Source organism: Macrobrachium nipponense, chromosome 9 (assembly GCF_015104395.2).
Source record: "Macrobrachium nipponense isolate FS-2020 chromosome 9, ASM1510439v2, whole genome shotgun sequence".
Classification (NCBI taxonomy): Eukaryota; Metazoa; Arthropoda; class Malacostraca; order Decapoda; family Palaemonidae; genus Macrobrachium; species Macrobrachium nipponense.
In genome coordinates this window covers 43557668-43583878 of record NC_061110.1, presented here as the reverse complement: position 1 = coordinate 43583878, position 26211 = coordinate 43557668, and the positions used below count along the sequence as shown (strand labels likewise).

The window sequence follows — 26211 nt, the reverse complement described above, 5'->3', positions numbered from 1 at the left end:
AAGCATTACTCGAATTAGGTAACTATGAAGTAGATATATATATATAATATATATATATAGTTATATATATAATATATATAATATATATATATATATGTGTGTGTGTGTGTGTGTGTGTGTGTGTGTGTGTGTGTGTGTGTGTGTGTGTGTGTGTGTGTGTAAATAAAGATATAAGCCACGAGGGAAAATAATATCTTAGTAATGAACTAACTCAGCATGAATTCTTCTACCTATAAGTCACATTATTTTCACTCACTAGTTTGTGCATTTGTGATTGTAAGTTTATATTCAATGGTGAATTTTATCAACAAATATTTGGCATGGCAATGGGAAACCCTTTATCACCACTACTCTCAAACTTGCACATGGAATTCTTTGAAAAACGCTATTTACCTAACATCATTTATATTCCTGTAAAGTGGTATAGACATGTTGATGATATTTTAGCTGTTCTGCCTGTCGGTATTGATGTAAATGATTTACTCTCTAAATTAAATAACCAGGTACCATCGATTAAGTTCACTCTAGAATTAGAAAAAGACAATTGCCTCCCTTTCTTAGACGTTTTGATACATAGAGAACCATTTCAATGAATTCAGTATTTATGGGAAACCGACCAACAACTTAACCTATGTTAATTTCTATCCGATAATCCTGGATTATTCCTTTTAATTTTTACCCTTTTGATAATTATCCATCTGGTATTCCTGATCTTGTTTGTACCTGAGGCCTTCCTCTCCAATTGTACTTTAGTAGCTCCTTGACGATGTCTGAGTAAAGACGAAAGCGCTTGGATTTCTGACTATCATTTTCCAGTGGTATTCGCTTATTTATGAAGTCACGTGCATCTACTGTGATTTTTTAAGCATATATATATATATATATATATATATATATATATATATATATATATGTATATATATATATATATATATATATATATATATATATATATATATATATATATATATATATACTATATATATATATATATATATATATATATATATATATATATATATATATATATATATATATATATATATATATATATATATATAGATATATATATATATATATATATATATATATATATATATATATATATATATATATATATATATATATATATATATATATATATATATATATATATCTATATATAGTCCTATCACATTTCCGTGATTCATATACATATATCGAGCTACAATGTCCTTTAATATCTAATTCGCTCTACCGCGGAATTAATATATTTTCATATATGCTTAACTGCAAGGGAATTTTTTGCTCGATATTAGACTTGCCTGGACCAGGGCGCGAACCCATGGATCCTTTCAAATCCAGGAATGTCAGTGAAGGTTTTACCTACTACATATATGAAAATATATTAATTCCGAGGTAGAGCGAATTAGATATTAAAGGACATTGTAGCTCGAATATATATATATATATATATAATATATATAGATATATATATATGCATATATATTATATATATATATATATATATATATATATATATATATATTATATATATATATATATATATATATATATATATATATATATATATATATATATCATATATATCATATGTATATATATATATATATATATATATATATATATATATATATATATATATAATATATATATATATATATATATATATATATATATATATATATATATATATATATATACATATACATATATATATATATATATATATATATATATATATATATATATATATATATATATACATCGAGCTTCAAATGTCCTTTAATATCTAATTCGCTCTACCTCGGAATTAATATATTTACATATATGCTTGACTGAAGGGAAATTTTTTCAGGCGATAAGAGAATTGTCGGCTCCCGGGCGCGAACCCTCGAAACCAAACAAATCCATGACGACAGTGAAGCTTTGACCCACCCCACCACTGCAAGGGGCTTTAAGTTTATCCCGTCTCTTACCCTCAAATACCTGTCGCGCTCAGGCATTCGTTGTTTGGAGACTGCATTAACCCATCTCGACCTCGGTAGCGTTGTAGTGCTTTTGATAGCACGTAGTCATTATATAAGTCATATCATATTACCGTGATACATATACATATATCGAGCTACAAATGTCCTTTAATATCTAATTCGCTCTACCTCGGAATTAATTTATTTTCATATATGCTTGACTGAAGGGGAAATTTTTTAGGCGATAAGAGAATTGTCGGCTCCCAGGGTTCGCGCCCTAAAAAAAATTCCCCTTCGGTCAGGCATATATGAAAATATATTAATTCCGAGGTAGAGCGAATTAGATACTAAAGGACATTTGTAGCTCGATGTATCCACTTTCGTTACAGATCAGGCAGACGTATAACGTTACCACAGCTTTAGACTTGCTAGTAACCAGAACCGATTATGATGAAGTATGTAAAATTGTACATAAGCTTCTTTCCTTGTATTGAATGTAACACGTTATTATAATGTGTAAAATGTAATTACAGGAACTTGTTGATGGCATATGGTTAAATTGGTTTTGTTTTAGTTTTAGTACAATATATGTGTAATTGAAATTCATTTAGTTTGTATAAGAGATTGTACAAAATCTACTGTACTTAATTTTGTAATTTGGACCAAATACTCTTTTGTAAAATTCATATTATTTTGTATTGTGGTCAATAAAAACATCTATCTATCTATCTATCTATCTATGTATATGAATCACGGTAATGTGATATGACTTATATATATATATATATATATATATATATATATATATATATATATATATATATATAATATATATATATGAGATCAACGATTGATTATTAGTCTTATGTTGGAAATAAGTAATGATTAATAAGGAAATATATTTAAATTACCAATTTATAAAGACTAACCTGGTATACTAAGCAATAAGGATTATATTCAAGTTCAGAATAGATACCTTTTATAGCAGGGATTAGCTACGGGGTAATAAACAAATGTTCAAGCTGAATTAAACATATCATGGTTTTTAATCATAACAAACTTCGCAATATTTTTCAGCTGTTGCATAATGTATACCAGGACGCATAACACAACCTAAACGGCTTTTTATAAAAGTGATAATAAAATGACAACATACTGATCATTAGATCAACTTAATATATAAAAGTTCAACATACGTAAATTTATTGAACTAACATGAGAAGATGCAGTCTCCATCAATCTTGAAAGTCAGGCAATAAGCAGGCGCTCATAGAATAAGGTTGCAGTGTAAATAATACCTAAGGCAAATGGCTTTGCATACTTCCAATTCACACACACACACACACACACACACACACACACACACACACATATATATATATATATATATTATATATATATATATACATTAATATTTATCACATCACCGTGATTCACATACATGCATTGCATTAAGCTACAAATGTCCTTTAATAACTAATTCGCGCTACCTCGGAATTAATATATTTCCATACATGTTAAAGGACATTTGTAGCTTAATGCCTTAATGCATATATGAATCATGGTGATGTGATAAAGATTCATAATATGGATACGTGGAGTAAACGTACGACTTTATTAACATGGCAGAGGTGGGTGGAAATCGATTCTAATTACAAATATCTGAGTTCGACAGTGATTTGTAGGGCCAGAATCGATATCAACTTATACCTCACTTCTTGGCCGAGTCGGTAACTTCACTGAAGCCCTGATCTCCTTAGCGCGCTGGTTCGAATCCTCGAGAGGACGAAATTATTATGAAATAAAAAGAATTCCCCTTCGGTTAACATATATGAAAATATATTAATGTCGAGGAATAGGGGATTGGATATTAAAGGATATTTGTAGCTTAATACACACACACATATATATATACATCACACATATATATGTATATATATATATATAGTATATATATATATATATATATATATATATATCTATATATATGCAAATGTGCATAGAAAACTCACCAGAACTTATAGGTATATAAAACTTTACACAAATAATATGATAATGCAAAGGAAACCATATTGGCTTCAGCAATGGAAGCCGAACTTAAACTGTAAATCTCAAAACAGGCTACTACAAGAACTTTAAAAAATAAGCAAATTTATAGAAATCGTGAATCGAAACTATGAAAGCGAATTTCCACGTTACAAACAAAGAAATATTCTTGACTCTAAGATAAGTAACGAAAGCAGAGAAGTTAAATTCCCCCTGGGTTCATTCTGCTATCTCATAGCTTTGTACCACTAGCAGTTGTCCTTGCTCTAAGTTTTATTGCATCACTCCTGGCATAGCGACATAAAACAGCCGTGGAAACACATCATACCATTATCTTTAAACCAGTTTTACACCAAACCAGACCTCCTCTAGTCTAAATATTTTAAAACGTTCAGTTTTCCCCATGATAATTTCTAATCGAGCTCAGCAACCTCTCTTCCTAGAAATAAATTCTCAACACCTTCCACGTTGCATCGAAAGTTATCTATCGTAGGCTTTTGGAAAGTGTATATATGTCACATGCTACTTTTCCCGTTCTTTTCATCTCAAATAACAAATAACTTACACATCTTAGTCTAACCTTACAGTACCTAGTAATCTTCCTTCATTTGTTTTGCTTTTTCACTGAAATTCTTCTCTTACACTTAACATGGTGTACTAAATAATGTTACACTCACTTAATATTTATTATAGTCACTTTAATCAATTTCACCTTGGTTCCTCTCACTATTACAGCCTAGTTTTAAGAGTATCACCATCACGGAAAAGGTTCTCATAACCCCTAAAAATCAGTTTCAGGTGGGAGTATAGGGAAATTACTAGGGTTAATTCCTCCCCCCCACCCCCCCACCCATGAAAACAGTCAAGCCACTGTATTTATCACACAGAACAAGGATCTCACAGGATCCATAGGACAAACAAATGTGAAACAGACTTTAATCTCACTGCATCGTAAATCGTAGAGATTTCTTGAAAAAAACAAAACCATTAAGGATTGCTTACTCTTGTTCATTTTTGACATCATTACACACACACACACACACACACACACACACACACACACACACACACACATATATATATATATATATATAGATATATATATATATATATATATATATATATATATATATGTGTGTGTGTGTGTGTGTGTGTGTGTGTGTGTGTGTGTGTGTGTGTGTTTAATGATGTCAAAATGAACAAGTGAAAGCAATCCTTACTGGTTTTGTTTTTTCAAGAAATCTCTACGATTTACGATGCAGTGAGATTTCTTAAAAAAACAAAACCAGTAAGAATTGCTTCATTTTGGCATCATTACATACACACCACACACACACTCACACACACACACACATCCACACACACACACAATATATATATATATATATATATATATATATATATATGTGTGTGTGTGTGTGTGTGTGTGTGTGTGTAATGATGTCAAAATGAACAGAGTAAGCAATCCTGGCTGGTTTTGTTTTTTCAAGAAAACTACGATTTACGATGCAGTGAGATTAAAGTCTGTCTCACATTTGTTTGTCCTATGGATCCTGTGAGATCCTTGTTCTGTGTGATAAATACAGTGACTTGACTGTTTTCATTTATATATATATATATATATATATATATATATATATATATATATATATATATATATAGCAAAGTTAAACACTGTATCCGTGTTCTAATATGTTATAGGAAGCCCACTAAAATAAAACAACTCAATCATCATTATATATATATATATATATATATATATGTGTGTGTGTGTGTGTGTGTGTGTGTGTATGTGTGTACATAAATTCCTCTTTTAAAACAGGATATGTCTCAAGCATAAAAGGCCCATTAAAACACTCTGGTTTAAAGCTAAGGACTATGTTTCGGTGGACTGACTCCCACCCTTATATGTAATGAATAACAAAAGAAGTTACATTTGGGAAATATATAGTGGGGGATACGCCCTTAGGTGATGCCTGCGGTCACAACTAAGCCAGCACTGGTTCTGTTAATTGTCTTAATCCCTTCATCGTTGGCTTCAACCCTTAGGACGGATTGATCCTCAGGAATAGTAATAACAGGTTTGGGGTGGTGGACGGATTGATCCTGTAGTTAAACAATATTATGCGCCATCGATTTGGAAAGAATTGGATGGGAAATAGGTGCCAATACTTTTATTGCCCATAAATTCACTTATGGCAACTTTTATACTGACTAAGATCATTCGTGTGGGCGTCTCAGGACTTCAGTAATGCTTGTGACTTGAAGGGAAATGTTTTGCATCTCTCTCTCACATGACATCTTTTTGTAAATTTGCTCGAAAATATGCCAAGGGATTGCTGTTGTTTTTTGTTCTTGTCTTTTATGATAATATGTCGGTTGTAATTTTACAAAGAAAATTGCCATGAAATATTAGAAAATCATATAAAAGTATAAAAAAGTTACTGTATCTTCGTTCTCGGTAAATTTACGTAAATAATTTTCCAACAAATATGCTAAGAATTTGTTACTGCTTTTATTTCTCATATGTCTTGATATTGTGTGAGCGGTACTTATAATTTTACAAAATAAAATAAATTTATTTATTAGAAAAAACATTTATAAGTTGGTAAAATTTAGGATTGTCTTGTAAAAGAGGGCCCACAAGGGGTTGTAAAAAGCTGTTTTCAACTTCTCATGGAAGATAGGGAATATTTTTTAGATTTTTCTTTCACCATGTATATGTGCATATCTTCCTTTTTCCATTGATGTGTTTTTTTTTGTAAATTGGGAAACCTCGAAATTTACCAGGCCTGAGGAGCAACATTGATATATTTACCCATCCAGTAAAGGTTAAGGAAGATATTGTCTGTATGGTCAGTATCCCATCTCCATCAGAAAGGTTAATCCTATTATCTTGTTGTTTTATCAGTGAAGATTCTACCATCTGACTTTTGTATTTACAGATGCTTTTCTATAAAACTCGGGATGAGTTCCAATTCATAGTATGGTTTGTGCTATTTATATGTTGTCCATATCTGAGTGCTTATGTTAAGTTAATCTTCCCAAGAGGGATTTTCCTGTGGATCCATAGCATGGCTTATCACAATCCATACAAGGGATTTTATAATCTCCTGTCTTTAGAAACCGGTTTCTACTGAACGTTAAGGATTTCACCAATGTATTTGGATAAGTGAAGAAGAAAGAGCAATTTTTACAAACCCACAGAAAACAAAGAAAAGGAAAAATTCACAAACAGAATCATAACCCTTCACATGGATAATTTATGAGATATCATACAAACTTTAAGCCACCCTAACCCTTTCATCTTCACTTATTTAAATACATTGGGGAAATCCTTAATTAACATCCAGCAGAAACTTGTTTCTAAAGATGTAGGAGTTTATGAAATCCCCTGTATAGATTATGATAAGTCATATTATGGATTCACAGGAAAATCTGGCACAGAAAGATTAACTCAACACAAGCTCTCAGTCAGATATGGACAATATAGTTTGGCAATTTTACATAACGTAATTAACACAAACCATACCACTGACTGGAACTCATCCCGAATTTTAAACAAAAGCATCTGTCGATACAAATGTTAGATGGTACAATCTTCACTGATAAAGCAAGAAAATAATAGGATCAACCTTTGTAATGGAGCCTTGGACTCTGACCATATAGACAATATTTTCCTTAAGTCAATGGTGAAGCATCACCTAAGGGCATATCTCCTACTATATATTTCACAAATGTAACTTCTTTTGTCATTCACTACTAGATAAGGGTGGGAGTCAGTCCACCGAAATATAGTCCTTACCTTTAAACTAGTGTTTTAATGGGTTTTATGGCTTTTATACTATATATGATATATATATATATATATATATATATATATATATATATATATATATATATATATATATATGTTGTCAAGGAGGTGACGCCATTTCCTCTTTAAATCAATGTAATCCTTTCTCATTGTTTTTGTTCATTATAAAGATACAGGGGAAGTCCACCCCTTTTTATCTTACCACATCACTTCTCTATGGAATTAATCCTCTAACCTCCCTTTTGGTTCTTGTGCTGCTGTTGCTTCGCTTTTTGCAGATACACTGGAAAGGAAAGTTTGCCAAACCAGCTACCATATTTCAAGCTGAGTTAGGAGACATGACCTCTTGACGACAATGCACCTGAGGGATAGGTAGACCTCTAGTGGAAAATTGGCAAACGATACCTGAATGCATAAAAGGCCGAAGCAACAGAAATACCTGTTTTAGAACTTTTTCCACTGCTCTTTCAGTATACACCCCCTTTTGAGACGGGCTGCTTTTAGTCCACATTTTTCATTTTTAGAGGTCACTGCTTATATCTCTCCCCACCTTCTCCGGGACCCAGAGGAATGATACCGTTCTCCATGCAGAAAGTAAAGTGCAAATTACAAGGCATATAGCAGTCCAAATCCATCTCCCATCTTCGACTTACTTCCTTTCACATTTCACGAGCGACCCCTGTATCTTATCAGATATTATAGTGTTGTCAGCTATTTGCCAGTGTGTCTGGCTCAGTGTTAAGTAACAACGTGTCTTCCTTAATAAGTGATCAGTAACATAACTTCTTACCCAACATTTGATCCATAATTTAACTTATTCTTTTGGGAGGTTGAACTGTAAATACCATCAATACAAATCCCCCTCAAGTCTCCACCACGTGTTTCTACCTCCTCTGTTCAATGCCCAATCGTTTTTGTTAGACTGATAGTCGAGCCGCTGTGGACCCTGGTTTTCTGCCTCATGTATGCTGGGGAAAAATCCCCTATTTGCCTTACTCAGCTCACGTGCACAGACTTCACCAGTCACCTACACAACAGCGTCAAGACTAAATACATTGTTAATTTCATATTTGTAGTCTGGGGCCCTGACGTCCCCATTGAAACCCATAAGAAGTTATAAATCCTGACATATGATTATTAGTGAAAATATTATTAATTAAGCTAACCCATAGAATTTGGATGTTCAGTACATAATCTGAAACAGGCGCTCAGCCTGTTTTGGTCAGATGCAGAGAAAGTATGTAAACCACAACAGTTGTGCACTACCCAAGAACAATCTTAACTACACACACACACACACACACACACACACACATATATATATATATATATATATATATATATATGTGTGTGTGTGTGTGTGTAGTTAAGATTGTTCTTAACTACACACACACACACACACACACACACACACACACACATATATATATATATATATATATATATATATATATATATATATATATATAAATGTAAATGTTCGTTTGTTTAAAATCTTAAATCTCTGAAAGTTCTTCACCGATTGCATTGAAATTTTGACACAACATTGCATTCGAACATGTGCGTGTATTTATGATGGGGTTTCATCCTACCTCTCCCCCTCCAAAGAGAGTGGGGGGAGAAGGGATTCCTTGAAACGGAGCTGGTTCTGCCCGTAGACTTAGTTTCTTTACAAATTTATCATACATAATTTCTGCATATGACATACCATTTGGAAAAAAATACTATAGGGTAAACATCAATAACATCAAAGAAGTTGGGAGTTTGAGAAGTGGGTTGACAGAGAGAGAATGAGAGGGAGAGGAACGTGAGAGAGAGTAGACTGGGTGTTAGGGAGAAGAGAGAGAGAGAGAGAGAGAGAGAGATGGTATTAATGAGAAGAAAGAGGGAGAGAGACAGTGATGGTTGGAGAGAGAAAGAGAGAGTAAGAGAAAGGAGCTTCCTCTTTTGCTTCTTTTCTATTTAACCAGACTGAGCCACAGCTATGCATGGCTGGGTACAGCTAGTATATATATATATATATATATATATATATATATATATATATAATATATATATATATATATATAGATATAGATACATACATTGGTTAAGTCCTTAATTAACATTCAGCAGAAGCCAGTTCCTAAAGATGTAGGAGTTTATGAAATCCCCTGTATGGATTGTGATAAGTCATACTATGGATTCACAGAAAAATCTCCCTCAGAAAGATTAACTCAACACAAGATCTCAGTTAGAAATGGACAGCATAGTTTGGCAATTTTCCACCATTTAAATTACACGAACCACGGATTGGAACTCATCTCGAATTTCATACAAAAGCATCTGTCAATACAAATGTCAGATGGCAGAATCTTCACTGATAAAACAACAAGATAATAGGATCAACCATTACAATGGAGCCTTGGACTCTGACCATATGGTAATGATGAAGCATCATCTAACATCATATGTCCCACTATTTATTTCGCAACTGTAACTTCTTTTGTCATTCACTATTTGATGAGGGTGGAAGTCAGTCCCCCAAAATGTAGAAATTCTTTTTTTCATATAAAGTTAGATTTCTTTTAGCAATTAAAATCTCATTCAGTAACTTTGGATCAGTAAGCCTTTAAAATCTTTTTTCATATTTGTTCTTGTTGTTAGGCTATCTCTAAAACTATCAACGCAGACTCCACGCTATCCATATGTTTAGTATTTAAAATCTAATGAGTCCATCCATTTATGAAATGCTAAACAAGCAGGCTTCAGAATTCCTAAAGATGCTAAAATAATTCAGAGATTACGATACAGTTCTTTCAATTATTGCGCCTGTGTCATAGTTACAGATTGGGTAAATTAAAGAACAGGTGCTTTTATGAAATGGGCTAATATTTAATGTATTTGTCTTTATATATGTATATATTTTTTTTATAAGGGATACTAGCGTTACCGTAAGTGGCAGAAGACCAATACTAGAAAAAAATATTTCAAATGAGATAAAAAGAAAAGGATAATAATGTTTTCGTATAACTAAAGAAATCACAGAAGAAAGTACAATACTAGTAAAATAAATGTTTTGTTTTTAGTAATTCATAATGTTATTCACTATATATGCGATGAATATCTAGAGAATGGTATGGCAAAAATTTCTTGAATATGTACAAGCTATTCTATAAATTATATTATTATTCTCATCATCATCCTATTGAAATAGTTTTATGTAGATCTTTAAACAGGAACTACAAGTCCCTTATGGAGCTTATATGGATACTAAATGGGCTCACTAAAAAACTGATGGAAGCTTCGTGGGAAGTGTTGAACGTATTTTATGGCAGCGTCTTAACAATGACTCAACATTTACTCAGACAAGGTTTGCGTTAGGTTATGACGGCAAAACATGATCAGTTTGTTGGAAACCCAGTAATGAAAAATGAAAACGAAACAGTTTGTGTAAATATAATTTTTTTTACACCGAAAAGGAGTAACCGGAAGGTGGAAAGACTGATATTTCTACATATTTGATTTACAGAGATATTTCTGACATACCAGCATATTACATTAATGCTCATGTAAGTAGAAAAAAGTATCAATTTACCATGTTCTAGAAAACAGAATTCTAGATAATGACCCATCGTCATTTCTTGGTTTGAGTTTCATAACCAAATAGCAGTGATGATCAAAGCAACAGTAGAGCTAATGGTTGAAGGACCTCTGTTAGGGCATTCATCTTATTTTCTGTACAAACGATAGCTACAGTTAATGTGAATGAAGAAAAGAAATAATTAAGAAACATATGAAAATAGGCAATAACGATGTGTCTTGCTGCCTCAGTGATGGACATTACAAAACACCAAAGAGGAGAATTTTGTTAGCAAAACCTTCGTTCTTTATAATAGTTAAGATAGTTTTAGGAAGAAATGATTTTTAAAAATACAGCAAAAACAGCTACAAGGAAAATCCTTCACTTACTTTGCTGACCCAAGACCTTCGTTCGACCCGGTACCAACAATGAAAGGAGCAAGAATGATGTTTATAATTAGAGCCAAAAGAATCTGACTCATCCTTATTCCTGACAGATTTCTTATTCTTTAAATCATCTAATCGGAGAAACATATATGCTACCAACAGCTGTCAATGGTCATCCTCATATAGTATGAATATTCATTGGTGAATATGCAGTCTCCCTTACGCGAATGCATGCAGCAATGAACGAAACCATGATTTTGTTTATGAAAAAACGAAATATGCAAAATCAAACAAGGACTGGAAATAGCGGAAGTCGTGAACGCTTTCCTGAAGACTACTGATAGACTTCAAGAAGCTTTGAGGACCTCTTTTGTACCAGGTCATTTTTCGATTTTGGGCTTTAGTCTCTTCATTTCCGAGCCTAGGGAATGAGTTGATTTTCCTGTTCAAAGATGTTCAGAACTCACTGATGTATGATTCCCACCGAACAGTTAGTTATAAGTATACTTGATTTATATATAAAAAAACTTTAAAATTGCAAAACTGATTCACGCAAGGAAAGCCACATTATTACTAATTCCCATCGGACCCGTCTTCCTACCGTATTGTTTGTTTGCTTGTTTGTATGGTTTTTTTTACGTTGCATGAAACCAGTGGTTATTCAGCAACGGGACAAACGGTTTTACGTGACTTCCGAACCACGTCGAGAGTGAACTTCTATCACCAGAAATACACATCTCTGACCCCTCAATGGAATGTCACAGAATCAAACTCGCGACCACCGAGGTGGCAGGCAAGGACCATACCAACCACGCCACTGAGGCGCTCTTCCTACCGTATAAACTATAAATTGCGAAGTATTTAAAATGGTCACTTCAGGGATCGTAAGAACAGCGTGTTGTATTGTTGTTGGACTCGAAGTTCAATGGAAGTTGGAACTTTCCCGCCTTCACTCTAAAATAATGTATAAGCTTTTCAGAAAAATCATAGTTCCATGTTGGCCGAGTGCATTTCGCGCTCGGCTACCATTCCGGTGGTCCGAAGTTCGATTCTCGGCTCGGCCAACGCGGAACCAGAGGAATTTATTTCTGGTGATAGAAATTCATTTGTCCATACAATGTGGTTCGGATCCCACAATAAGCTGTAGGTCCCGTTGCTAGGTAACCAATTGGTTCCTAGTCACGTAAAAATATATCTACTCCTTCGGGCCAGCCGTAGGAGAGCTGTTAATCAGTTCAGTGGTCTGGTAAAACTAAGATATACTCAGAAAAATCATAAATGTCAGTATTCCCGAACGGTGATATAAACACGCATCCTTATTATTTATATGTTAGAATTGCTATTCAAATAAGATTTCATCATTCATTTCGACATAGGGCTACAGACACTAGTGTTTAGTACTCATCCAGTTTTACAAAGTCCTGCATTCTTTCTCGTTTTTACCGATTTAGCTGTGAATGCTCCATTTTGAGATATTCTGACAGGGATTATCATTTTTTTTGTTACATCATTGATGACCTTCCTTACTTACCCGCTTTTTAAGTAGCAGTTCATGGTTCCGGGCCCTATCACAGTCCTATTTATTCAAAGCATTCATATTGATCGTTTTGATAATCAGTATCACTTCGCAGATAATTTCTTAACAAAACCCATTGATACTTAAGATGAAAATGAAAGGTCCAATAATGATGAAGTCATAACGTTTTCTTCAACATTTTACAAAAAAAAGGTCTACCACAGGATGAGAGAATTAAATTTGATTAACAAGATATTAATGATTCTGCATTTTTATTTGTTTATGGATTATATTTAGATTAGTTAGTCGATAAATATTTTCCTGTCTAGTACACATAAAATCGAACCAGACGTGAATTCTTATCTATCAGAGAGAAGATCGCCTTCCATTGAAAACATCTAAAACTCCAGTCAAAACATAAACCAGACCATTCATTAGAGACCATAAGTCTGCCAAGCTAACCGATGGGGAGAATAAGACCCATTACCAACGAGCGGAATAATGTATTTTTCTCTGATCTGATATCAGTCCAACGTTTAAAATTTCAGTTAAATTACTTAACGACTTAAGATTCATTGGTCTAGCACTGGAGAAAATAAAACAACAAATCAATGACACTTTAATAAGGGACCACGTTCATTCATGCAGCATTTTGACAAGAAAGAGGATATCTGTTTCCTCTAATATCAAGCATGTAGGTTGCGAGAATTTTACATAATTTCTAGTTTATCAAATATTTATTTCTCATAGTATCAGCTAATCTCATACGTAAAAGCAAGACTACTGTAAACCGATTTTATTAAGAAAAACATCTCATACCGATAAAAAACAAGTACTTCGGCGCAATCGAGTTCTCCGCACATTGTATAGTGCTGCATGGAACTCTCCTCGGCGGCCCATGAAACTGTCAGCCACGGTTAGTGGTGGCCTACGTTGTTGGCACCAATAGCAGTGCCAGACACACGATCATAGTCACCTTTAACCTTAATTAAAAACCAGCTACTGAGTCTTGAGGGCTGCAATTTGATATGTTTGATAGTTGGAGGGTGTATCAACATACCAATTTGCAGCCCTCTAGCCTCAGTAGCTTTTAAGATCTGAGGGAGGACAGAAAAATCCGGACTGACAGACAAATCCACCTTAATAGTCTTCTGTTACAGAAAAATAAAAGTTAATGCGAACGGTATCACTCCAATTGAAATGTTCATTTCTGAAACTGTTTATAAAACAAATTAACTTTTTTTGTGATCGTCACGAGTTTCAGTAAAGTAACAGATATTTCAATAAAACATCAAAGACTGAATTTGGAAACAAAGAATGAACTGTCTGGAAGTACCTGCGTGTAACGCTCGTGACACATTGATCACCCTCCATTTTAAAGATTCAATTTTCTTGTCTTCCTTCAGCAGTCATTGTAAGGCCAAAGACGAGAAAGGAAAAATGATACGTAACGGATAAAGAATCCGAGACACTAATGGATTAGGAAGCCGGAAAATCAAAAGAGATTTCTGTCTCGTCTTGGAAAGAATCACCTCCCACAAATCTTTTGATGACTTTCCGGATGGTGATAGTTCAATCAATTTCAGATAATTCGCGAACTTGTTTGAACCCTCGCATAACTTAGCAATACATCTGGATGTTGGAGGGTAATAAATGGTCGCTGGATATTCCCAGATCCGGAAATCTCTACCGAAGAAGGCTGATATATAACGGCATAGGTGAACTCTTACGATCTCCGGAAACTGAACTCAGAATCTGCCCTGAATTAGAATTAGCGATGATATAAGATGCCGATTCTGCAGTGAATAAGGAGGAAGTACTCCAGTTTATGTCATGGTTAGTGTCGTTAGTGTCGCGGGTTATTACCGTCTTCCTCAGGGAAGTTTGAATTTTATGTCAATGACCCCCTGTGCTTGTTCCATATGAATAGGTTTCATCAACTGAAATAACAATAATAAATGATATGCATAACAGTTAAGACACTACAGTTTGAAAAAAATATTAAGGGTAATATTCATATCTATTTAAGATTTTACATTTGAATTCATGAAGGCAAAAAACAAAATTTTCATTTTAGAAAGTGGTTTGTCAAGTTTCAAATTTCAGTTAATTTCAAATGACTGGAAAAGGAGAGTTAATAGCTGTCGGTTACGATAGAAATCAATAAAAGTGATCAGACAAGACCTGTATTGTACATATCCTAGTTGGTAATAGCCGAACACAAACATAGATAAATAAGTAAATAAATAAAGAAGTTACTAAATTTATATGTATATATATATATATATATACTATATATATATATATATATATATATATATATGTGTGTGTGTGTGTGTGTGTGTGTGTGTGTGTGTGTGTGTGTGTGTGTGTGTGTAGTAGAGGCAGGAGAAGGGCCCAGGAACATATACACATCCATTAGATACATTTATTGCCAACGCGTTTCTTGACCCATGGTCACATCATCAGGACATCTATATAAAAAGGAGCATCCGAGCACAGAATTAAAAGAAACATACATAAAGCATAAGAAAACTTAGAATGGAAACTAATTTAAATTTAGATACTGATTCACACTTAAATACATTTACACATTAAAAACCAAGAAAGCTTAAAATGATCCTTAAAAAAACTAAACTCAATAAGAGAAAAAAATAAAGGTAAAAACGAACTTAAAATGAAGAGCAAGGCGCACCTCTCAAAATGACAGACAAACACACAAATAGAATACGCAAGAACAGAAAAAGAAGGCGGACAAATATAAACAAACAAGCCAGTTATGCTATGAACAGGGGAACAGCCGATGATTGGCAATTTAACATAGGTACAATTCTTTTTATTAATACTTTCCAACAAAGGGCGTGTCCAGCACGGCTAATTCTAAAAGTGTAATTTTAATTATGAATCTTTTAAAACACTTTTAGAATTAGCCGTGCTGGACACGGCCTTTGTTTTTAGTAACCAGCTTTTTAAAAAGATAGATGGGATGACGATGGGGTCTGCCCTCGGCCCCACCTTTGCCAACATTTTCACGTGCTCCCTGGAAAAGCAAGTAATAGAGGAGTGCCCCTTGTCCTTCTGTCCCTTATTTTACACCAGGTATATAGACGACACATTCGTTCTATTGAAAAATTAATATGATGCTGACAGATTCTTAAACCTAGCCAACAACTTCCATAATAATATTAATTTTACTATTGAAAAAGAACAAGACGGTAAGTTGGCTTTCCTTGATGTTTGAGTTACTTAGGACAATGATAATTTTAATACGACCATTTTTAGGAAAAGTACATCCACCGGACTCGGCTCCAATTTTTATAGTTCTTGTTTTATTAATTTTAAAATTAATTCTGTTCCTACCTTAGTACATCGGGCTCTATCTCTAACTTCTAATTGGCTCTCTTTTCATTCTGAAATTCTCTTCCTTAAGCAGTACTTCCATAACAACTGTTTCCCATCTAGTACTTAAGGTTATTAAGGAAGTCCTCGATAAAAAACTTCCACCCTTAATACCTATGTAAATGTAACGTACCTAAACTTACTATATATGCAAGCTTTTGTTTTTTACCCACCAATTAAAACACTGCCAAGCAGTGTGCTAAAATTATTTAAAATATTATTGAAAAACAAATTGGTGCTCTAAATATTAAACTAATTCCAAAAAATCCTAAAACTATTGGCTCTTTGTTTCCCTTCAAAGATCGGCTCTGTCCTTTGATGACTTCGGGCGTCGTATATGAGTACAAGTGCCCCGGATGTAGTTCCTGGAATTACATTGGTTCGACTCGGCGTCTCCTCAGGGTCAGGGCCGATTCTCACATGGGCGTGAGTTATCGTACGGGCTGCAGATTGTCTAATCCCGAACTTTCCAATATTAGATCGCACGTTAGAAGTTGCAAGACATCGATCAAATACGACAACTTCAAAATAATTGGCCAAGCTAAGGAACCTGGAGAACTGCTTCTCTTGGAAAGTCTATTAAAAAGAATTGTACCTACGTTAAATTGCCAATCATCGGCTGTTCCCCTGTTCATAGCATATCTGGCTTGTTTGTTTATATTTATTCACCTTCTTTTTCTGTTCTTGCGTCTCTTAGTGTGTTTGTCTCTGTCATTTTGAGAGGTGCGCCTTGCCCTTCATTTTCAGTTCGTTTTTACCTTTATTTTTTTTTTATTGAGTTTAGTTTTTTAAGGATCATTTTAAGCTTTCTTGGTTTTTAATGTGTAAATGTATTTAAGTGTGAATCAGTATCTAAATTTAAATTAGTTTCCATTCTAAGTTTTCTTATGCTTTATGTATGTTTCTTTTAATTCTGTGCTCGGATGCTCCTTTTTAAATAGATGTCCTGATGATGTGACCATGGGTCAAGAAACGCGTTGGCAATAAATGTATCTAATGGATGCTTATATGTTCCTGCGCCCTTCTCTGCCTACTATATATATATATATATATATATATATATATATATATATATATATGTGTGTGTGTGTGTGTGTGTGTGTGTGTGTGTGTGTATGTATGTATGTATGAATGCGCGCGCGCGTGTGTGTGTGTGTGTGTTTATGGGTTTCAGTGTGGAACACAAGATAATTTGAACATAAGTGTTATTGTTGTTATTGGTAACATTTATCTCGTTCAAAATGGTCAAAATTTCATTTGTTGCCAGCCCGGACTTAGCAACTTTTCATCGAAGGTTTGCCGAGAAAAAATGATAACCATAATACAAAAGGCAAATAAGAGAAGACCAATATTTCAGTTACATGAACGTCTTTGATCTACATGGCTTCATGCAACTTCTTTTTAAATTATGATGGAAGGATATTAAGGAACCGTTAGTACACAACTTTTGAAAACCTCTGAGGGAAATTTTAAAAGTACTTTGTTAATTTTCCCTCTTCCTAATAAGAGTGGTAAATGTGTTATATATAGTAGGTGAAAGTTTGTATGGAGCATTGTGTGAGAGTATGAAGGTTGTAGGCTACTGAAAGAATAAACAATTCGAGAATGTTGGGAGGAAGAAGGATAAGAATACCTAGAAAAGAAAGCCATTGTGAGAAGTCGGGGAAGGCCGCACTGGAATACGTAAAAACTTGTAAGAAAATAGAAAAATCAAGTGGTAGCCGAAGAAGGTTTATAGTAAAAAAAAAAAAAAAAAAAAACAAAAAAAAGTACGTATGAATGACGACCGATAATAGGGAGAAGATATAGTTCTAGGAAGCAAATAAGTAAATAGATATCAGTTTAAATTTCAGTGGTTCTTAACCAGGGGGTGCTTGCTCCCCTAAGGGGCCCCATTCACGCACCGGTACTACCTGCAGGTCTCCGGTTTGGGGCGGAGCTTCAGTGGCCGGACGACCGAAAATGTACCCATACATTACGCAGGCGGCCTGAGTGAAATCAGGTTAGTCTACTCTCGGCCAGCAATGTGGAAGGTGTTATCAGAGAGGGAGCTGCAGATTCTAGCTCTTTGTATTGTAGCTTACGAGAAACGTAAGCAGCCGAGAAGGAAGAAAAAGGTTTGGATGAAGGAATGGCTAGCAAAAAGAGAAGTACTATCACACACAAACCTGTTGTCACATTTAGTATGGGAGCCTCATGATTTCTTTAACTATCTACGAATGGATGACTCTACATTTCGTAAGCTTCTAGACCTTGTGGCACCACATATACAGAGGAAAGACACTTGCATGAGATCTGCTATATCACCAAGGGATAGACTTGCTGCAACTCTCCGGTATTTAGCAACAGGAAGGTCTTACGAAGACCTGAAATTCAGCGTAGCAATATCACCACAAGCTTTGGGACGCATAATTCCAGAAACATGCGAAGTTATATGGAAGGTATTAAGGAAAGAATATATGAAGGTAAGTGTATGATGTTTATTGTTTATATACATAAAGGTCACATATGAAGCTGAAAACAATATTACAAAATACTGCGCATAATTATACACCCTATAATTATAGTATATTAATTTATATCATTATTAGCTTTGTATCCTCACATACATTACGTTTTTAGGTTACCCAAAGCACCCCATGAGAAAATAGGGTGTGCAGAAGCTTAGCATTATATGCTTCCTATTTTTATTCTTATCAAATGATGCCAACATTTGTATTAAACATTAATATAATGTTCAACCATAAGAATTGCAATATACTCTTTGCTATGGTAAAGTAAGAAGTATTAAATGGAATGTTCTAATAGCTCACACAAACACAGCCCTATAATAGTAGCATGCATTGTAACTATTCTTGGACATTATATATATGTAGCATTCATGACCCTACTATCATACCCAAGATGTCCAAATTCTGCGTCATATAGGAACATCATTTATTAATTTTTGAGCAAATTTTCGTTGTTCATCGTCAACTTTACGCTATTTACTTGCAATTATTTTACCAAACAAATCATATTCATCTTCTTCAATGATGCCCAGAACCTCATCAGCCTTGTTGCTCACTGACGGTCCCGGTTGGCGGCTCCGTTTTGCAGGTGGTAATGGAAGGGGTCTTGAAACTCCAGGCTGGGATGTAGACTGGCAGTCCATCTCGATCATATCCTTAAATTGGGACAAAAATAACATGGATATTAGTATTATTGAATAAAGCAGTATTAATAAATAGCATTATGCATTTATCTCCACAGTTCCCACATTCGAAGGAGGAATGGTGCCAGATGGTCAAGACTTCGAAGAAATGTGGCAGTTCCCCAATTGCCTGGGCGCTGTAGACGGAAAACATGTAGCAATTGTTCCTCCCCCTAATTCAGGATCTTTCTTTTACAATTACAAAGGATTTCACAGCATGGTTCTCATGGCAGTCGTTAGCGCAAATTATGAATTTATATTGTGTGACTTTGGCACTAATGGGAGAATTTCAGACGGTGGTGTAATTGAGAACACAACGTTTGGGGAGAAAGTTAGCCAACAACACACTGAATATACCAGATCCCGTAATAATTAGATCCTCAAATCGGACCTTGCCTTTTGTATTGTGGGTGATGACGCATTTGCAATGAGACCAAATTTTCTGAAGCCATTTAGTCACACAACAGGAAAGAAGGAGGAACAAGTATTCAATTTATAGATTGTCTCGTACCCGCCGCGTTGTGGAGAGTACATTCGGAATATTAGCTTCTAAATTCCGCATATTCCATTTCCCCCATAAATCTCGATGCAGAGAATACAGTTTCTGTGGTCAAGGCTTGCTGTATGTTGCACAAAAAACTTTCTTCGGCGAGAGAGGGGTAAACCGTAATAACAGGGCCTGCAACATCCTTTCTGATACCCAGCTAAAAGAAGAAATGGAAAAGGCATTCGCCCCATTAGCTATAGAGCGTAGACACATTACCTTTGAGGCAAAGGAAGTACGTAACTTTTATTGGAGTACTTTAATCAGAAGGGTAGGGTTGATTGGTTGGATGATAAGATGTAATGATGAGTCATTGTGCAGGCTAAATATCCACATACGTGGTCAACTCTTATCACTTACTGTTTATTACTGCTTATGTCAATCTATATCCCAACAGTAGGAGATTTTTGTACCATTGGTAGTGTGAGGCTTATGTAAGAAAATACATTTATATGTATTACAGGGGGGCAATTTTATGAAATAAAGGTGTGCATTTATATTCAGTATAATGAATTATTACCTATATTTACTGATTATTAATCCTTTCACGCTCAGTGACAATTCATTTTTCAGGTTATTATAAGACTATCATATTCAGATTAGGAAGTGTATATGGATAACGAAGGGAAAATTGCGCAAGTCTTTACACTTTTAAGTTTTTTATGTTCTTCTAGAGCTCTATAGAATAGTTTGATGATTCCAAGAAAAGGCTACAAAAATGCCTCACGAGCTTGAACCGTTTGAAATATGATATTTAAATGGTGTTTACATACCTCTTCAATATTTGATGATGATGTTCTTGGTGTTTCTTGGTCACGAAGGAATAAAAGCTGGTCGTAGTACCACAGACTTGGACGATAGACCTCATCTGTAGCTGCCCCAGACTTCTTTGAATTTTCAACCTTTTTCAGTTCTTTCCTGAAGGAACTGCGCATGTTGTTTATCTTCTTGGTTACCGTGTCACGGGTAGCACTCCCATCCTTCTCTCGAAGTTTCTTCACCAATGTCTCATACGCTTCATTTTTCATATTCCTGTTTGAATAGTCTTTACTCTTAATTTAATATTCCATATACATGGATGTTGCTTGTATACATCAATGAATTCGTTCCAAAAAAATTCTTTTATCCACCCAGATGTCTGACATAGTGCTCGCCTACTAAATGGGTTCTTCTACTGCGACTTTTAACCATAGACTGAGGATAAGCCTGCAGGCTGCAGGCCGCGTCGAAGACACTTCACATACATTCAGGCCTGCTCGAACAGGTCTCGAGCTGTCCGGTCGCCTGTGAGTTCGAACCTTAGGAATAAAATCCCGCCATACACGCAACGATACAGTTAAACCACGCCCACAACATCCTCACCTGAAGGCAGTAACTGAGCTGGAATGGGGGGCCCTAAGGGTGCGAGGCCGGTTCCTAAGGGGGCGAGGATGCCTATGAATAATTCAAGCGAAATATATTTTTATATACGCGTTATAATTTCCCACAAAAAACTTTTTGCTTCGGAAGTGTTCTGAGATTGAGATAAACCTAAACTTAATTTCCTAATGAAGATAAAAAAATGTGGTTTTGTTATTAATACACATCACATCAGCTTTGTATTTTTTGCATTTTTTTGTATTTCAGCAGTCGGGGGGTGCGAGAACTGACTGCTCATTTGAAAGGGGTGCATAAACTGAAAAAAGGTTAAAAATGAATATGGAGACATGCTCACTGAAGCGAGTGCAGTACTGGGGAATAAGAAGAAGTATTTTGAAAAGTTTTTGAATGTGGAAAGGACAATTAATGCAATTTGTGAGGCTGGCTGAAGGTTGGAAAGGTACCGATAGTTATGCGATACATGGGAGATAGTACGTTTATTGTTGAAAGTTGACTGGGTGGTTGAAAGTAAATGTGCAATTGTGACTGGGTGTTCCACGGAATGGAAGAGAAGAATACTTGTGCTCTTTTGTAAAGTACGTGAGGTAAACGAGGATGTAAAAATTATAAGGACGCAGCAGTGCTTATTATAAGAGGAAAGATGTAGTATACACTGACAGGGAATGACAAGCTTTTCATACAAGAAAGAGGGCATGTGGTCCAAGTGTTTGTTACAAAAAAAGTTATACGGTAAATTTGAAACTGAGGGGAAATAGCAATAGGTGCCGTACGCCAACCTAGAAAGAGAATCGAGAAGTTCTATTGGGCATTAACATGCAAACAAAAAATAACAAATATACACACATACAAAAATTCACTTTCATAAGTAAAATATATATAGTATGTTTTATACACACACACACACACACACACACACATATATATATATCTATATATATATATATATATATATAGTATATATATATATATATATATATAACATACATACTACATATATATATATATATATATATATATATATATATATATATATATATATATATATATATATATATATAAGTGATTACATAATAAAAAATATGGAATGTTATTCCATATATATAAAAGACTAAAACTAAAGAGGTCAACCAGATTGCTTGCAGCAATGTGATCAGACCAGAGACGCTAGATGACGTATACCAATAAAAGTAGGCTAAGATAACACGCCGTCACCTGTAGTCATTCATTTGTTTATAAACTTTAGTCCAAGCTTCCTGCTTGAGACAGACACCGTGACCTATAGCTGAAGCGGCCTACGTGACTTGTAATGTCCCATTTGTATGTGTGTTCATATGTTCGAGCTACTGTCTGCTTCCATTTGTTTAATGGACTTGTAACCGAGATGGTAGTGAGAACAGAGTGGAATTAGCCATCATCATTGGCAGAAGCGATCAAGCCATCGCCATTAGAAGACCTGTACAAATTTCCTCTGAACTTCATCATGTAATCTCAGAGAATATAAGTATTTTTTTATACTTCGTGTTTTCTACTAGAACCTCACATCATTGCCGAATCATCATGAGTTTAACACATCGTCGTCATAACCAAAGAAGATAATACCGACTTCGTAAGTGATCTACAAACCCCAAGACACTCCAATGAGTATGGAAGTGCATAACCAACCGACTTAGCGGAAGATTATCGCAAGTCTAACATTACCTCATAGGGCGCCTTATTATACAAGGCAACAGCCTTAATATTGGTGGCAGATTACTAAAAGAACTCTACAACGTCTTCCGAAGAAAAACCAGAATAATGAATTATGTATCATATCAGAAGTCAACGACGACGAAAGCAACAGATTCTTCAAGCAACTTAGTATCATCGTTTAGTGAGCGACTTCAGAAAACAACAAGAACTCTTCAACGTCTTCCGAAGAATAACGAATAAATGATAAATGTATCATCAGAAGTCAACGACGACGAAAGCAATAGATTCTTCAAGCAACTTAGTATCATCGTTTAGTGAGCGTTTCCAGCACTTCAAGAAATAAACCGAACGCGTCTTCAGCATCGGATCATCAAGGACTCGAATCATCCAAACAACGCGCACGGGGGAAACTCAAGCCAAACCAGGTCATCCGCTAAACAGAAGGAGGGCCAAGGCCGTGTGTCGTTATCGGAACACCGTGACTTCCCACAAAATCAAGCTAAGTACAACCTTTTTATTCATTTGGAGTAACTTTGAGTGTTTCCTTTGCAGGTCGAATTTCGTTATTCCTGTGGCTGAAGTTACGAGACATTCTTAATCTTACTTTTTTTACAGAAATTATCTACATCATTGGGATTTCGCTACTGCGAGTTTTTATCTTTGAGTTTCTGTTTCCAGAAGTTCTCCTGAAATATCATAATCATATACTGTGTTAATTTTATCATTTTGGGTGATTATTAATCCTTTACGTAACAAATCATATTAAACAGTGAATATGCGTTTACGCAGTGGACGTCTGTATTTATACAGATGCATGGATAGGGTCGTTAGGCACAGTAGTGATAAGAATACACACAAAAACAAGTGGAACACCCGCACAAATCTGGGTAAATTAGAGGTAACACTATTTGGGTCAAACAATAAAAGCTCCTTTGCAAAGTCCCGATTGCAGTTTCAGCTTTTAGTTATGCGTAAAATATCGAACCTCAATGACTCAATTTAACTTTAAAAATACGGCTGGATTGCAAGGAATGACATGTCTATAAAAACTTTCATTAGGTTTTCTAAATGCGCTGACCAGGATCCCTCACTATTTCAAATTTTAGCAAAGAATGAAGTAAACAACAGCAAGTACACGATAATGCAGTAGAGATAACTTGTTTTAATAGTAATCACTCAATTCTTTATAGTTCAAGTCATTCATACGTTCATTGCTTTATACGTAACCAACAACAGAATGCTATAAACACACAATACGTTGCCGATGGTAAACAGTAGCCCTAAATATCAGAATCAAACAAATTGTGCTTATGCAAACTTGGTTACTGTGTCATCTAGTCAGACGGTCAGGGTCAGTTCAAATCTGACGAGTGTTCAAAGCATAGCACATTCCACATAAGCGACTTCAGCGGAGAGGAAAAACGAGTTGGATCATTTATGCCATACCTTTTTTTTTTTATGCCAATACCTTTTTGGGAATTAAAAGGAATTTCCCTATGAATCACACGACCGTATCAAGTAATCAGAGCAGGTTCTCGTTTTTTTTTTAATGCATAAGTTATTATTTAAGTAGTGGTGGAGTTAAGCCCGACTGTACGCGCGCCGTAAAAATAAGAATATCTTGTTTTATTCCTTTAGTACACGTAATATCCTGTATTTACGGACTCACCGTCTGTTGTTCGAACTTCCCTAATGAGAAGTCCGGATAAGCGAGCGCTTACAGATACCTCTATAGTTATAAAAAACATTGATCTGTATCTAGTGTAATTGTAAGATATCCATCTAGGGGTATACAAAACATTATCTTACCTCCTGCAAAATAAGGCGTGTTTATCAAAGGAAAATTCTATAAACCTTCAAACATATTAAAATCCGTTTTGAACAAAAAAAAGAGACAGTTAATCAAATAATAACTTATATAGAGGAACTATACATTTGTCTCATAAATCGTAACATTGTTCAAATGACCCAACAGAATTCTCCCACAACCGCAGTCGCAGTTTGCACGCAAAATCTTGAGACGCATGCACCCTCGAATGTGTTGGTGCGTGTAAAAAGACTTTGCTGGGATCTGAAATTTTAATCCTTCCCGACACTCTGAAATATAACGATTTCCGCGAACAAAGCCCTAGACACGGTTGACTCGCAGCAACAAGTTAATCTAGTAATCCACAAAACCTATACATATAAAATATCGATTTTTTTATTGTTGCTAATTTTTAATCATGCCCAACCAGTCGTAGATGAATCTCTCTTCTATACTCTATCTAAAGTAATATCCGTAAAGTCATTCAAGCAGAGGTGATTCAGCAGGAAATTTTTTTCATCTTTTATCTGAATACCAGGAAGTTTCTCCACTAGCGAGTGATCTCTGGGGGAATCGGATGTCATCGAACACAAAATACGGTCTAAGGACAAACATAAAGCTATATACGTACCTTCGTATAGACTCCCAATGAAATTTCAAAATAGAGATAAATGACGAAGTTGAAAAATGTTAGTAATAGGTCATTAGGAAATCAAATAGCCCATATAATTTTTCCCTCAAACATCAGAATAAATTTTTCACCAGCTTGGACTTACTTAAAGGCTTTTACCAGATACCATTACCTAAGTGATTGTACCTCATACACCGTTTTCAGCACACTCAGGGGACATTATAAATTTTTACGTATGCCTCCGGATTACGTTGCACCCCAGTTACAATAT

General features: G+C 34.8%; 1 protein-coding gene across 1 annotated transcript in view; it reads right to left on the bottom strand.

Annotated features, from left to right (window-relative positions):
* LOC135218057 (uncharacterized) overlaps nt 1-21482 on the bottom strand; it is a 106818-nt gene extending 85336 nt beyond the window's left edge. The window contains exons 1-2 of the mRNA XM_064254201.1: nt 21207-21482; nt 19703-19862 (exon numbers count right to left, since the gene is read on the bottom strand). Coding sequence (XP_064110271.1) covers nt 19703-19862; nt 21207-21461 — 415 coding nt within the window. The 5' untranslated portion in view covers nt 21462-21482. The remainder of the gene's footprint in view (nt 1-19702; nt 19863-21206) is intronic.
* Nucleotides 21483-26211: the final 4729 nt, after the last annotated feature.